Here is a 14,901-nt window from a genome sequence, read left to right on the forward strand (position 1 = left end):
AAACACATCTGGAGGTTAAAGAACAACATCATCCACAAGGATGTGTTTCTGCTCACTTGATGAATCCAGACCAGTGTCCACTCTCTTTGGTCTCCACCAGCTCTTGAGGGAAATATGTGGCTATTTAGCTACTAAATACCCATCTCTGTGGTGCACTTAGTCGCTAACCGTGTCTATCCTTCTGTTTGGTGCTGAGCAGGAAACACTGAAAACAACATCATAAGAGCAGTGAGATGTACTAAAATAGTAACACTGTGAGATTATAGGCAACTTAACTAAAAGGTAATTTACCCTCTATTTACAGTAAACTGTGTGAAGTCGAAGGAAGCTGCAGAGACAGGTGATAATTGTCTGTAGGTTCATTACTACAAGTGACCCCTTCACACATTGTCAGCTAATGCATTATACATGTTACTGTACAAATGTAGAGTATAGCAACATTAAGTAAAAGCAGCATTAGCGGGTAGTGAAACTAATTAAAACTAGATATGAACTGAAAAATGTACTGTACTTCTTTTATTTACAAATGTTTGTAAGCTTATTTCAATAGTCAGTGTTGAATAATTGAGGTTGTAACATTTGGTTTGTGCAAGTCAATCAATAACACAAATCCTAAAAGTTGAATAGCAATGAAAATTGCCAAAATGTAGACAATACAATAGGAAAACTTATCTCCAAAACTGGAGTTCAGAGATGTCTATATATCAACAAAACGACCGACTGAATTTGTTGGCAGGGAACAGTTTTTCTTTTAGCTTTGTTTATGATAAATGTTGTGTCTGATTTGTAATGGAAAAGACATTAACCAGGCTGACATGATGTTTGCTCCAAACGTGTAATTTGCTAATAGGAAAATAATAATACCTCCTTGAAATTTCTCTTTGGTTTGAAGTTTTACGCTTGGACTTGCTTGCATGTAACCTGATAATAAGCCACTCATGCATCAAAAGTTTGTTTGCTCACAATTCAAAACACATCGATCTCGGCACGCTGGTGTGGTACTTGATGGTCTACTTCCAGTCACAGCAGGGAAAGAAGCAGCTTGCCATTCAGAAACCAAGTGAGCAGAATACAGATGCAGTTAAGAGTTTGTTTTCACCCACGTAGGGGTGGTGGTGTTTGTGTCTGCATCCGACTCCTCTTTCATCAGCAATTCTGATTTAAGAGTAAACATTTTGTATGCATTGTAGAAATTCAAATGTTGAACAGTTTGCTTGATCGTGAGATGAGATAGTTCATGTTTTTAAAGTTGACACTTCTTAGAACTTTCTTCACACTTATTAGATGTTTTTATATTAAAAAACATAATTTTATACAGCTCTGATGACATTTAGGTCTATTGCATAGAGATTAGAATAAATCCTTTTGTCCAGGCATACATTACATTTTCTGTCTAAAACCGAGCAGATTTACTTTACACTAAAACCTGATAAGCTGTGAGGATCATGAAATGAAATCATTTGGTGGTTGGTGCTTGATCTTAAGAGACTAATCTATAAAGAGTCAATAATAAGTCATCAAATAACAGAGACATTTCTTACACATCTGAACACTGATGCATCTTCGATAAAAAATGACAAATTCTTTGTCAGAATTTGCCATCAAATTGAATTAACTGGTGAATGGGACACAGTAGATATTCAACCTATCTATTATTTTCTTTAGACTGTGTGCAGATATAACATACAATTTACCTTGCATCTATGTCCTGTATCTAGAATAGTTGGAAATGTTGTAACGCTTACTGTTTCAGGTACACATCATAAAATAAATAAGTTTGTCACTTTGTTTAGGAGTCTAAAACAAAACTTTGACTTGTTCATAGGATGCAAAGATCATATGCAAGTTAAACAAATATGTAAATAAGCAGAATATCTTCTAAAAGACACAGTAGACTCTCTACAGCCCGAGAGTTGCCATGTTCCTAATTTGTGCATTAATGTTCTGGCTTAAACGGACAAAGTTGTTTGGGCTTTTCGTCCCAGGAAGGTGTACTACACTGGTTGTGTATGGGCAGCGGGGAGTGCTTAAGGCAAAAAACCTCACTTTTCTTCTTCAAGAAAATGTGAGATTCCCTGTGGAAATTCTGTGCAGGATTGAGAGGGTCGGATAAAGTTTGCTTGCCCCTTAAGTTCAGAGTGTGTGTGTTTGATAAAGTTCTCATAGCAGAGATCTGAGACTTGCACCGGTCTCAGCAGTCCTAAACACTCCACCAAATCTTGCTGACAGTGGACGACGAGCATATAGAGTTAATATGAGAAAGCTAATGAATATGAATGAGGTAAATGAAAGCTGATGAGTGTTATCCCTTATCTCCATAAAGATTAGACAATTCCCTTGAACCTCTGCCAAGGACATACACAATAAAGAACAAATTTGAAGAGTGAGCTTGTCTAGCAATTTGATGGACGTTGATAAGGTTACATCACGAGCCATGATATATAATGTCTGGACAGGAACACTGGGTATGATCTGAGCTGAAACACTGAGGTGACTGCAGTTCATTTTTAATAGTTTGTCCATCGTCATGGCCATTGCTAAAAAAAAATCAATGTAGATTTTAAAAGATCTTTGAACAATATCCTGAGGCTAACATACACATTAGAGTTATTAAAATGAATATGTCTATTAGGGTCTCTTCTTCCCGAGAGACCACTGCTAGCTGACGAAGAATATACTCTCATTTTCCTCTTCATTTTCCTGGTGTCAGATCAATCATGCACCATCCCAACTCAAGGTGAAAGCCATCAAAGTGTCATTCCCCCATTGTCAGTGATTCACACGAAGTCCCGACACACAGACGGGCGGCCAGACAAACAGAAAGACAGCATCAACAAGCAAGTTAGGGGGGAAACAAACAGCCGTGATGCCCGGAGAGATTAATCTGCTTTACTGGCAGTCCTCAAGAGCAAAACGGGGGAAAATTCACTGTGAACACAACTCTCAGCAGTAAAATCAGCTCATAAACACCATTGGGCCACATGCAGGAAAGAGCTGAGATAAAGTCTGTCCAATCTAAGAGATAAGATAAATTGGTGAAACTTTGCTCAGAATATATTGGCTTCAGAAACCTCAGGTGAGATGCCAAGAGGTGGATCCTCTTGTAAATGAGAGCTTCAGCTGGAGGATAGAGTCAGTTAAGATCTGTGAAGTGCCTGTGTTCACCATGCTGTGGACTGCGAGTCTCTGCCTCCTCTGGGCTTTGTCCATCCTCGGAGCGCCGGTAAACAAACAGAGACAGAAACTGCTGCTGATCTCCTTCGATGGTTTCCGATGGGATTACGACCGCGATGTTGACACACCAAACCTCGACAAAATGGCGAAGGATGGAGTCAAAGCCCTATATGTCACACCTCCTTACCTCACCATCACCAGTCCTACACACTTCACCCTCTTGACAGGTAAAGTGTTTCATTTTCTACAACAGTGCTTTCAGTTGGCAGGGGATCTGCATATCATGATAGAACAGGGAACTGCTCTGAGTTTACTTTGCAAGGACAGAAAAAAGCCACAGGAAAAAGGAATTAGTTGTAATTGAATGTCCCAGGGTCCAACAGCTTTTATAGCTGAGTAAGATGATTATGCTTGGATGACTGAGGGAAGAATTCTCTGCTCCCTTTCTTATTTTGACTCTCAAATCATCAGTGCCAGCTAAAAGAAATTTAACTTCCTTGAAATTAAATTCCTCTAATCTCCGAAAGTTGGTCGTAAGACCTTGTCCAAAAGCGTCATGCCACTCAGCCCGTTAAGTTGATAGAATTTTTAATGTGAATGTGTCACGCTATGAATAATGAGTGCAAGCGGACTGACAGTGATTCTCTTCTGTAGGCCGCTACGTTGAGAATCACGGCGTAATCCACAACATGTGGTTCAACACAACCACCACTGAGAAGAAGCCGTACTATCCGACTCAGTTTGTGGATGAATGGTGGGACAATGGCACTCTGCCTATCTGGATCACAGCGCAGAGACAGGTGTGTGCAGCACAATTTCCATCTTATCTCTGAGAGACTGTTTTGCTGTTTACAGCACTAGAAACCATTTCTCTTGACAAAACGTCTCGGAAAGCCTGCTGAATGATTTCGAGTAGGATTGCTAGAGTTACATTGCAAACTGTTTTGCAGGTATAGCTGTTGCATGCAAATAAGGCAGCCTGAAAAGTTCAGCAGTATGTTTAAGAAAATTAATGAAAAATTGGTAACTACAGATTTGCTTTACTTGTATGTTGACCTGCAGCGTGAACACAGCTGAATTCTTGGCAGACTTGTAAACATGTCACAGTGCATGTGTCATGTTCATGTGTGTGACGTTAATATGGCCTGTTTTTCCTAACCTTCAAGGGCCTAAGAGCTGGCTCTCTTCACTTCCCTGGCACGGCTGCCAGTTACCAGAAAGAGGTTGCTATGGTGCGGGAAGTGGAGCCACCGCTTTACAACTACAAGAATGAGACTCTTTGGCAAGAGAACGTAGACAAGGTGATGAGCTGGTTCAGAGACCAGGATCTGGACTTTGTGTCCCTGTATTTTGGTGAGCCAGACGGCACAGGCCACCGATTCGGTCCAGACTCCCCAGAGCGACAAAAGATGGTCAGACAAGTTGACAGAACTGTGGGCTATATACGACGCTCGGCACAACAACACGGGCTGACCGACAGACTAAACATTATCATCACAGCAGACCACGGCATGAGCTCGGTGTACCGCAATGGTCTAGTGAAAGAAATCACCCTGTCCAAGATCCCTGGGTTCTCATTCAGTGACCTGAGCTTTCACCTGGTGGACTTCGGACCGTCTGGGATGCTGTTGCCAAAACCAGGCAGGCTGGAGAAGGTTTACGATGCGTTGAAGGGTTCCCATCCCAACCTCCATGTGTACAAGAAGGAGGACATGCCAGAGCACCTCCACTTTGCCAAAAATGATCGCATCCTCCCCATCATTCTCTGGTCTGACCCTGGCTATGTAATCAACGGGGTGAGTTGATTGATTCTTTTAATATGAGGTCTTGTTTTCTTTTTACGTATCTCTGGTTCAAGTGCATTGAGCTGTAAGACTGAGAGGGCAGGGGCTTTGCAGAAATACAACTGCTCCTTGTTATCTAAACATTGAGGGGCTCGAACAGTGATCAGATACTGTATTTGTGTCTGACATCATTGACTTGTGTTTAACAACGTTAAAAACATAGTGTGCGACTCACTCCCACTGATTTACCCATTAAAGTAGTTAATTCATATGGTCATGTGTTCCTACAAACATGACAAGTTGCAGAGTGCATAATGTAAAAATAGATTCCAAAGAGCAAAGAGTGCTGCAACAATAATTACATATTATGTTGTAATATTGGCAACACATTAACAACAGTCAGTAATTTAAGTGATAATGAGCTATTGAAGCGGTAAAGGGAAATCACGTGACAACATTGATTTACTGATACAGATAAAGGCCAGATAAACAATCTGAACATGCCATCCAGTTCCTTAAAATATCCTCAGATCTTGACATCTTGACAGTACTACTTAAGTTACCAGCTGCATGTTGCCCAAAGAAAATGGTGAATCTGGACCCATTTTAACTAGAAACAAGGAGTTAAATTCTAATCTTAGTACATTACAATTTTAATCAAGTGAATTTGCACGTCCTCGGGATAATCCAGGCCTGGCTGATGACATGCAGTGCTCTCAAATGCTTCAGGAAGCTATTCATGCCTCAAAATTCAAAATTAGCATTTTCATTTGGCTCCACACTCACTTCACTGTGCAGCAACTTTGCAAGTGAATGTGTCAGTCAGTGCTGAGAACCATCAAATCTTAAGTTAATTTAAAGTGTTAGTTATTGAAATCATAGAAAATGTCTTTAAATGCTGAGGATGAGGAAAATAATCAGTCTAGCGAATTCACTGATGAAATGGGTTATCTAAAGACTAGAGGTTATGACCTGCCGTGACTGTATTATCTGACTTTCACTTTATGGCCACTTAAACTCCTTCTAGCTTCCAGGAAGGAAAATGTATGTAGAGACCCTTACATAATAGCTAAGATAAATGGGTCTTTCACAGAGTGATATTTATATTACAGTTTGTCTCGTTTAACCTAATATATGCTACAAAATTATCAAATAAATGTATGTCTTTTAAGCATTTTAGGAAAATTGAAGTTTGGAATTTGATTAAAATGCTCATTTAACCCTTTCTATCAGTTAATAGTAATCACAGATAATAGTAATTACAAACAGACCTTCATTCTACACTTTGGAAATGACTCCTTCACTTGGCCAATACCTCCCTCTGCTGAGTAAATAAGAGTAGGCCAAGATGTATGAACTCTGTAGCTGTTAATAAAAATGACTGGCTTAAATGTGCTGCTGTCTAATTGAATTTAAACTGGGTCATGCAAGTTGTGGTAACTGTCCCTCTGTGTTTTTGCAGTATTTCCCAGTTCAGTTCCACAATGGAGAGCATGGCTTTGACAATCGGGAGTTGGACATGAAACCTTTCTTCAGGGCAGTGGGTCCAGTATTTCACAAGGACCTAGAGGTGGGACCTTTTGAGACTGTAAACATCTACTCCTTGATGTGTCACATCCTGGGCATCCAGCCGGAGGTCAACGACGGCCACCTCAATGCCACCAAACACATGCTGGTTACTGAGGGTGAGTTTATATCTGACTAATGAGCCTCTCCCCGTGGCCTCGAAACTGTGTCATTCCAACACCTGCTCCTTCATTACTGGGCCATTCATCCATCATTTCCAGCTTCACATATGTCCAAATCAGACGTAGAGTTACTGTAGGTTAAAACTAGAAAGTACATCTGGCATTGGTCACAGAAAGTACTGAAAAGAGGTCTGAGAATTAGATACAAAGTACTAAATAGTTAAAGGACAATACTGGCCAAACTACCATTTGTAAATAAATCCCATTAGGCACCTGCTCATCTTTTAATATTTTCTGACTTTTCAGTTTGTTAAATTTAGCCTACTGGTTCAGGTTAAAGACATAAAGTAAATCTTTAAAGGGGGTCATGATTCTCAGCCATCCAGGTCACGGTATTTCTAAGCACTATATGGAGATACTGGACTTGCTCGAGGTTCTTCAAGATATTTCCCTTTAAAGGTTTGATCAGGTCTGGACTGAAGGAAAGGTCACTCAGATTGTTTGATTTTTAACTTCTCTTTGCTGAACTTTTTCAGCAGACATTGCTCAGTCAGGAGGAAATACACAAAGCATTTGTTTGGGACTATTTTCAGTAGAGGATTAATAGACATAGTATCTGGGGCAGCATCAATTCAAAAAGAAAGTACAGAGTATGTGTTCATGGTAATAAAGGAACGTGTCACAAAATGTGACAGTGTGGCTCACTTATGTAACACTAAAATAAATTCAATAATTGATGGTTATGGCTCTTTTAAAGGGTTTTTTTTTTTTTTTTTTTTTTGGGGGGGGGGGGGGTCCAGTAAGTGCAGTACGACTCCCTGCTTTTTTATTTTAATACTTTTATTTACTAAAATATCACAGGTTGTTTTAAATGTCTTGATTAGGTTGTTGGTTGGGCGGATCTAGACATCAATATTAATCCCATTGGCATAAGCAGTTATTGTCTTTCCTCGTAACAACAGCCTGAACATATTTTTATCCTATTGTGGTGAACTTTATCTAAATGTTTGGATATATATGGAAATTAAATTGATCTTCATCTAAATTTTGTCCTCAAAACTAAAAGTTGTTGGGATTATGCTGATAATTCTGACTACAGCAGTTTTTATTTAACAAGCTCTTCTTGTGGCGAGCAAAGCCCACAACATCACTGAAGACCTTTGTGCCTATGTGACACAAAGACATTACTGGACAAAATGTAAAAGTAATTGCTGTAGCGCCATCGTGTGGTTACTTGATGCAGTCAAGCACTTTATTAGAGTCAGTATTTTGGTTACTGTCAGGCCCGGACTGGCCCTTAGTATAGTAGTAGGCCACAGTGTAAATATGTAGCCTACTACGCCCTGGCCTGGAAATTAAAATAAGGATTGGGATTTTAAAATGAGTGATTACAAGCCACTTTTTTATTTATTTATTTACTGCTTTTGAAATTATTTATTTGTGCAACAAATGGGATATAATCATTCCATTATTATGTATATGAATACAAGAGCAAATCAAGTGAGACATGGGCTATACTATCTTACTGTATAATAATAATAATAGTAACAACAATAATTAATTGTATTTATAGAGTGCTTTTCACTTGAAGAACAAGTCTCAAAGTATGAACTATAGTGTATGAAAAAACACTGTAAGCATATGTTTGCTATTCAAAGGTGGTGATGGTGGTGATGGTGATGATGGTGATGACATCAATCCTCCTGGTGCTTCAAGAGAAACCAGTTACCTGCCACATGTCTTCAATGGACTAGCTGCAGTCGCCGGATTTCTTGTGTTAGTTTTTATAGGGTTGACAACTCGCACAGTACTGAAGAACAAACACAAGAATAAGAGGTAATAAAGTAATTTATTTTATTTTTCACTGATTCACTAATTCAACAATAACAATATTATTTGTAATATCGATATAAATGTTACTATATAACAATTGTTTGTTTTGTTTTCAGATCAGAAAGTTTGAAAGATCCTCAAGAGAATGAAAATTCAAAACAAACTTCATTTTGATCATCATGTGCAAACATAATGCTTCAGTGCAAGACTAAGAACAGCTGCTTTTGGACAGTCTCTCTGGGTGGTTCCATTTCATCCTATGACATAATGCACTTCAATAATTGCACAAGGCACCAAAAAAAGATGCCTGCAAGTGGAGAATGAACAAAATGGAACAAACTTATTAAGTGAATTCACAGCTCACTGTGTGTGTTATTTTGTCTACTAGTTTGTTGAAACCTCTGAGGCAAAGTGTGAGTGAAATAATGTATAGTTAAAAGTAACGTATAGGCTAATATGTTTATTGCTGTCTGTTTCACAGTATGTTGTGATTAAATGTCTTACCGTTAATTACTTATACTTAATTCATGGTTAGTGTCTTAAAATTATGTGTTCAATAAAAGCACCTGTCTATCAATTTCCTTCTATGAATAACTTTAAAAACACAAACGACTGAAAAAAAAAGTTTAATCAACGGAGAAGTTACAAGATAATGTGCAAGTCTAAAAAATAGATGATTTGAGAATAAAGCAGTTATTACTTTATCACCACCATGTCTCTACTTTCACTTGCAATGTGTGAATATGTTTCCATCAGACGACGGTGTCTGCCAAGGGACATAATTGAGCAACCACATTCTCAGTTACCCGCCTCTCTCCGCGTAGTGGCGTCAAGCTACGCACGGTGGGACAGTATTTCCGATTACGCATTTCAAAATGAAACTATACATGTACTATGCTGTGAAATGCGTTTCCTTTTTCCTTAATGCTTGACACCATATTAAAAAAAATTACCTAAAAAACACCAGAACAACTCTGTTTCTAAAACATGATTTCACTTTTTCAATGCATGTTTTGATCAATGTGTTGTTTTCTATTATGAGAAAAATATATGCTTTCACTAATGAACTATCTTTATTTAAAAAAACATTTATTAACTGAATATTTTTTAATGAGCATAGCCAATATGGATATATAACACGATTTTGAATTTGCTACTTCTGTTTAATTTATGAATTTAGTTATTTCACCCTTACATTATGGAATAATAATAATGATATTGCCAGTATTCCTGCTAACAAGCCCAAAACAACTGATATTGATGGAGTTGCCTGAGTTTGCTCCTCACAAGTGCAAGATAAATGAAATAAATAGTTTCGTATGACAGACAAGAGGCACTGTTCTTCATCCAGGGTGAAAGACAACATATTATTTTGTCCCTTCACAAAAAAAACACAAAGAAATTACAAATCTGGCTAAAACAAAGAATCTTCGTCAGACTGCATTTATGGATCCACACTCAAATAAAGTTTTATCACCACAAAGGCAATGCTCCAGGGAGCATCCCCAGGATTGTAACCGACTATGCATTTATTTTGAAGGCACGGCTGTGCACATCCGGCCCTGTCGGTGCGTAACTGTGATTAGCTCGACGCAGCTCTTGTCTTTTGATAAAGGATTCTTATTCAGGGCGAAGGCAGACATGGAGGAACTGAGCGCCGTGGGAGAGCAGGTTTTTGATGCCGAATGCATTTTAAACAAACGCCTGAGAAAGGTCAGAGCTGTGAAACGACTTCACGTTTATCCGCGTTTCCATTTTTTCCGGCGGGTGTTTACAAAGCCTCTTCTTCTCTTGGTTTTTCTTTCAGGGAAAGTTGGAGTTTCTTGTGAAGTGGAGGGGATGGTCATCCAAGTAAGTACAAGTGGAGCTGCTCAGCACGAAACAATGAAAACAACAACAACGTGTCGCTTGTTGCTTTTGGTGAAACAGTTTGAGCCAAATCGTTCGTTTTTTCTTGCAAAAAGCACCGAGTCCGGACTGGAGCAGCGACGGGCTGTTGTTTCGTTGTGTTTCTTTACGCAGTTTCTCTAAATACAGCAACCAAACACTACCTTTGCATTTGCTTTCTTTTGTTCATAATACCCCAAATTTGGCAACTTTGCCGAAGGCGAGAGAAGATACTCTTTTAGTCTTAATCAATTTTGCATTTATGGTGTTTTTAATTCCTCTCCTTATTCAGATAATCGCGATGTTTGACTCTGTTTTATTGCTGACCCGAAAACAAGTTTTTTGTGTGTTTGTGTGTGTGTGGCTCGGGCTCGACAATCAATATTGCAGTCCGATTTGCTCGGACAAATTTCATCTTTGAGTTTTACCCTCTTGATATCATTACACATTCGTTACATAACTCAAAATGCACAAGTTATGATGAATTATCTTTTTTTTTTTTTAAATCAGAATTAGCGCTGCTGCTGGGAAGGCTTCACTCTGACTTCATTTCTTGTCATTTGCCCTTTCTGTTCAATCCACATTGTTGCTGTAATCCACCATCAATGCACATGGTTGCCTGCCAGCTCCATGGCTTTCTGTTAGAACCACATCCTTTGTGTGTATGTGTGTGTCTGTGTGTGTGTAGATAGAGGGTGGGGGTCGATTATTTCACTGGTGACTGCTGATCAGAATGGGCCATTCAACAACAAGTGATGAGGAGAAAGGTCATTACACATGCATGTAGCTCAGATCACTTCAAGGAGAAAGAAAACAACGACCTGTTTTCAGGCCTGTCTCTGCAACAGAGAGTAATCCAATAAAAACAACACTGGACCTTGTCAGTGTTGTCATACAGATGCAGCAGAGAAAACACCTGCAAAACAAAGTTGTTTTCGCTCGCCATGTCGACACTCAGTGCCGTGCCAACACGACCACAACAAACCTGTTATTTTCATGACTTCCCATAAACGTAACAGCACTTCCATGATCTAAAAATGGGCTTCCTTCCTGGGTTGTAAGTGTTGCTGTACAGAAAGAACAGTTGTGTTTTCACAACTGAGCTTAAAAAAAAACAAACAAACAAAAATCTGACCTGGCATCTGTGGGCGACAAGTTGTGAAGTACCCATTGTGGTTTTTCTGTGAATTAACCAAACTTTCCAAAAGAATCCTCTAACCCAAATTCTGCAGTGATAAAATGTGCATGATAACACATTCAAAAGTGTTTGTAGCTGTTCCGAATGGCCACTCATATAAGTTGCCATAGAGAGATGAAAGGGTGGTTGTAAATTGACCGCGGACCTTGTTACAGTTTATCTTGGAACAGGGATTAAGATTAAGAATTTGTCCACTTTTTTGCCTCTGTACACTTGGACAGTTGCTGCACAAAATAGACCAATTGCAATTTTTCAGGTGGTTACAGCGCTCTGAAATTGCTGTCAAAAAAGTAAAGTAAACGTTTAACAAACCACCATTTCCACTACATATCAAACTACTACAAAACAGACACACGCAGGTGATAAAGAGATGAGATGTTCTTTCTTTTTTTCTTGTTATGGAGAAGCAGCTCCTCTTTTAGGATATGGCTAACAGTCATACAGCTGTCATTAACTACTCATGTATGCTGCATTGTTCATAGTTTAATTATATGTTATGTTTCTGCTGACTACTACATCTCAATTCTTGCCCTGTTTTGAGCTACCCTCAATGGTCTTTTCAGCCAATCCCTCAATAATTTGCGTAGTATAACTCAAAGTTTGCCTGTAGTAAGTTCACGGCTGCTGGAACAACAGAGTCCTCTGTTAGTGCTCACTGCTGAGGCTAGAAGGCACATTTAATCTCACGGGGGCCACATTGCTCCTTTATTTTGACTAACGCCATGATGTGTAACGCTCTTCATGTCAATTTATTTCAGACACAACAGCTGGGAGCCCCAAGAAAACATCCTTGATCCAAGACTGTTGGCTGCATTCAACAAGAAGTGAGTGTCCTTACAAAGAGGTCAACACACTAACAAGAGGTTAATCCATTAAAAGTAGAAGTTGTTTTGTAGCATTCAAACTCACACACATTAAGCAGTACGACTGATTGTCAGGATGTTGTGCATACACTAATCTTTGCCTAGTGTTCACAGATATGTTGTATTTTTAGCCACGATCTTGATTTTCTTCACATCAGGAAGTATCATAAAATCTGAAATATGGAAAAAACCTAATTATTAGACATTCATTTTGTTTATAGAGAGCAAGAAAGGGAGCTCCTGCTGCGTAAAAGAGGGAAGAGGCCAAGAGGACGACCACGGAAAATCCTTGTGAGTACAAGTTAAACCAGAACATTATTCTTTGAGGGTTTCAGTATGCAGGATCTAATGGTAGCTGTTTTAATTTAGGAAAATGTGCCTGAAGCAACGAAATCAAGCAGCTCCTCATCTGGCTCTTCATCATCGTCCTCCGATTCCTCTTCTTCGTGCTCCTCCTCTTCATCCTCATCAGACGACGACGACGAAGATGGTGGTGTTAAGCAGGCGAACCCCAGTGTCAGAACACGAGACCTTCATCCCGTCCCTCAGAAGAAAGCACAGATTGTTGTGGCCAAACAGGAGCCCCCAAAGAAGCGAAGCAGGAAACCTCTGCCCCCTGAAGTGAAGGAATTTCAACCGAACAAGAGTCCTCGCAAAGTCCTGAAGACGTCTAAAGATACAGATCTTCCAGGCACAATCAAAAAGCCTGTTCATGCAGCAAGCTTCACCTTCATGGGTTTCCATCGGGGCGCGGCGAGGGATACAGCGGGTAGTCAGAACCGGAGTTCTCTGACCCAGGGAGGAGCTGTTAAAAACTCCATGAGCTCTGTGGGAGCTGGAAGGTCAGTCCAACCTGCCTCCCTCTCTGTGAACAAATCCAGTCAAGGCAGGAATGTCACCGAGGGTAAACTGTCCATCTCCAGTATGAGCAGTGGGACAAGTCTGGATTTGAAAGCAGCTGCTGGTAAATCAAAAGGAGTAGCAGCATTGAATTTGAATACATCCAAACACCCCATTCAAGGAACCACTCAGCATACACTAAGTTCCCCCAACGGACAAAAGAAACCCCAGGGTCCTGTGTCAACACCGCAGCGGATACCCAATACTAAAGCGGTGGCTTCTGTACCATCTAAGAATGCCTCCTCCAATCAGGGTGCCGGCCCTCAGCCTCTGAACCTTCAGAGCAAACCAGTGCAAAGCAACGACGGCCCTGGGAATGGTACTACCCCAGTGTCAGGCATGAGAAACGCAACAAACCCAGCAAGGAAAACTCCTGTCACACAAAATCAGGAGTATAACTCTCCGAAGAGTCCAGCAACCCCTGGAAGACTGCAGACCAGGAAGAACCATGCTGGAGGAGACAAGGTCAAGGAGGCGAATGAAATCCAGACCTCGAGAGTCCAAAGCAGGCTTGAGAAGAGCAGTGTGCACAAATCCTCCACAGAGGTCCAGAGCCAACAAGACAGATCGGCCTACAAAGATGGCAAGAAAGCCAAAATGAACGACATGAGCACAGGTGAAGAGGAGAGCAGCTCAGACTCTGACCAGGATTCTTCCTACACTGGACAGGACCGTTCAGTGGCAGTCCAAAACCAGGACTGGAAGCCCACGCGTAGTCTGATAGAGCATGTGTTCGTGACAGATGTCACTGCTAATCTAGTCACCGTCACAGTCAAAGAGTCACCGACCAGCGTGGGCTTCTTCAGCCTTCGCAACTACTGACAAGGATTCAAGATGCCGCAAACCAGATGGGCTTTGGATCAAAAAGGCGGGCTTTGGGCTCCGAAGGAACTGGATTAACCTTTGGCTGGAGAAATCCTGAGTAGAGCATCGGGGAATGGAAGTCTCTTCGCTCCACATTTTCTTTTAGTAAAAGACTAATTTTATGGGGGGAATATGGACCGAACACCAGTTATTAATTGTGATTATTTATTTTCTTGTGTCTACAAATTGTTCAACACCTGACAGTCTGATTAGCTCAAATCTCATCAAGTCTTCATAGTCTCAGTGACCCCAACACTGCATCTTTACCAGGGTCCTGGAGAAAAAAAAAACTTTCAGGTATTCCCTTTTAAATGTCAAAACAAAACTTCATAATCCGTTGTTGCTGAATCTGTGCAAAAAATATTAACATTCACATTGATCACTTGTGTATTTCTATCTGCTTTATTATAACATTAATTAAGTTAAGCAGATGAGAGGAATTATCTAATGAAGAAATTGAGAAAGGTAGACATGAGCAGAAGGGCTAGCTTATTTTGAGGATGGCAGACATTTAGTTCATTATGTCATAATGTGTTGTGAATCCATATCAATAGTTAATGTAAACCAGTTTTTAATTCTTAGTATAGAATTGTTTTTTACATGTTTCATAAATTAGCTACCTCTGTTTTCTCAGCATTTGCTGCAAATGTATTCATTTTTCTGGGAGAGGAAGACCTCTCCCTCCAGGGTATACTACATCATTATGTCCA

At 40.0% G+C, this 14,901-nt stretch overlaps 2 protein-coding genes across 2 annotated transcripts; both read left to right on the forward strand.

Annotated features, from left to right (window-relative positions):
- Window positions 1–3,166: 3,166 nt before the first annotated feature.
- LOC310989826 (ectonucleotide pyrophosphatase/phosphodiesterase family member 7-like) lies at window positions 3,167–6,663 on the forward strand (the record flags this gene model as incomplete). The annotated part of the gene is made up of 4 exons (XM_083976979.1): window positions 3,167–3,401; window positions 3,829–3,974; window positions 4,341–4,970; window positions 6,421–6,663. 4 exons carry the CDS (start codon window positions 3,167–3,169, stop codon window positions 6,661–6,663), a joined length of 1,254 nt encoding a protein of 417 aa, XP_083833105.1.
- A 3,450-nt stretch (window positions 6,664–10,113) lies between these two features.
- Window positions 10,114–14,550, forward strand: cbx2 (chromobox homolog 2 (Drosophila Pc class)). Its single transcript, XM_083976616.1, has 5 exons — window positions 10,114–10,192; window positions 10,287–10,330; window positions 12,323–12,388; window positions 12,649–12,718; window positions 12,797–14,550. Exons 1-5 carry the CDS (start codon window positions 10,121–10,123, stop codon window positions 14,147–14,149), a joined length of 1,605 nt encoding a protein of 534 aa, XP_083832742.1. The 5' UTR covers window positions 10,114–10,120; the 3' UTR covers window positions 14,150–14,550.
- The last annotated feature ends 351 nt before the right edge of the window (window positions 14,551–14,901 follow it).

The sequence above is a fragment of the Trachurus trachurus genome (genome assembly GCF_905171665.1).
Source record: "Trachurus trachurus genome assembly, chromosome: 8".
Classification (NCBI taxonomy): domain Eukaryota; kingdom Metazoa; phylum Chordata; class Actinopteri; order Carangiformes; family Carangidae; genus Trachurus; species Trachurus trachurus.

Coding starts and splice junctions, on each gene's coding strand:
- cbx2 (XM_083976616.1), top strand. CDS start 10,121: ATGGAGGAACTGAGCGCCGTGGGAGAGCAGGTTTTTGATGCCGAATGC. Junction 10,193..10,286: donor TAAACAAACGCCTGAGAAAG/GTCAGAGCTGTG, acceptor TTTTTCTTTCAG/GGAAAGTTGGAGTTTCTTGT. Junction 12,389..12,648: donor TTGGCTGCATTCAACAAGAA/GTGAGTGTCCTT, acceptor TTTTGTTTATAG/AGAGCAAGAAAGGGAGCTCC.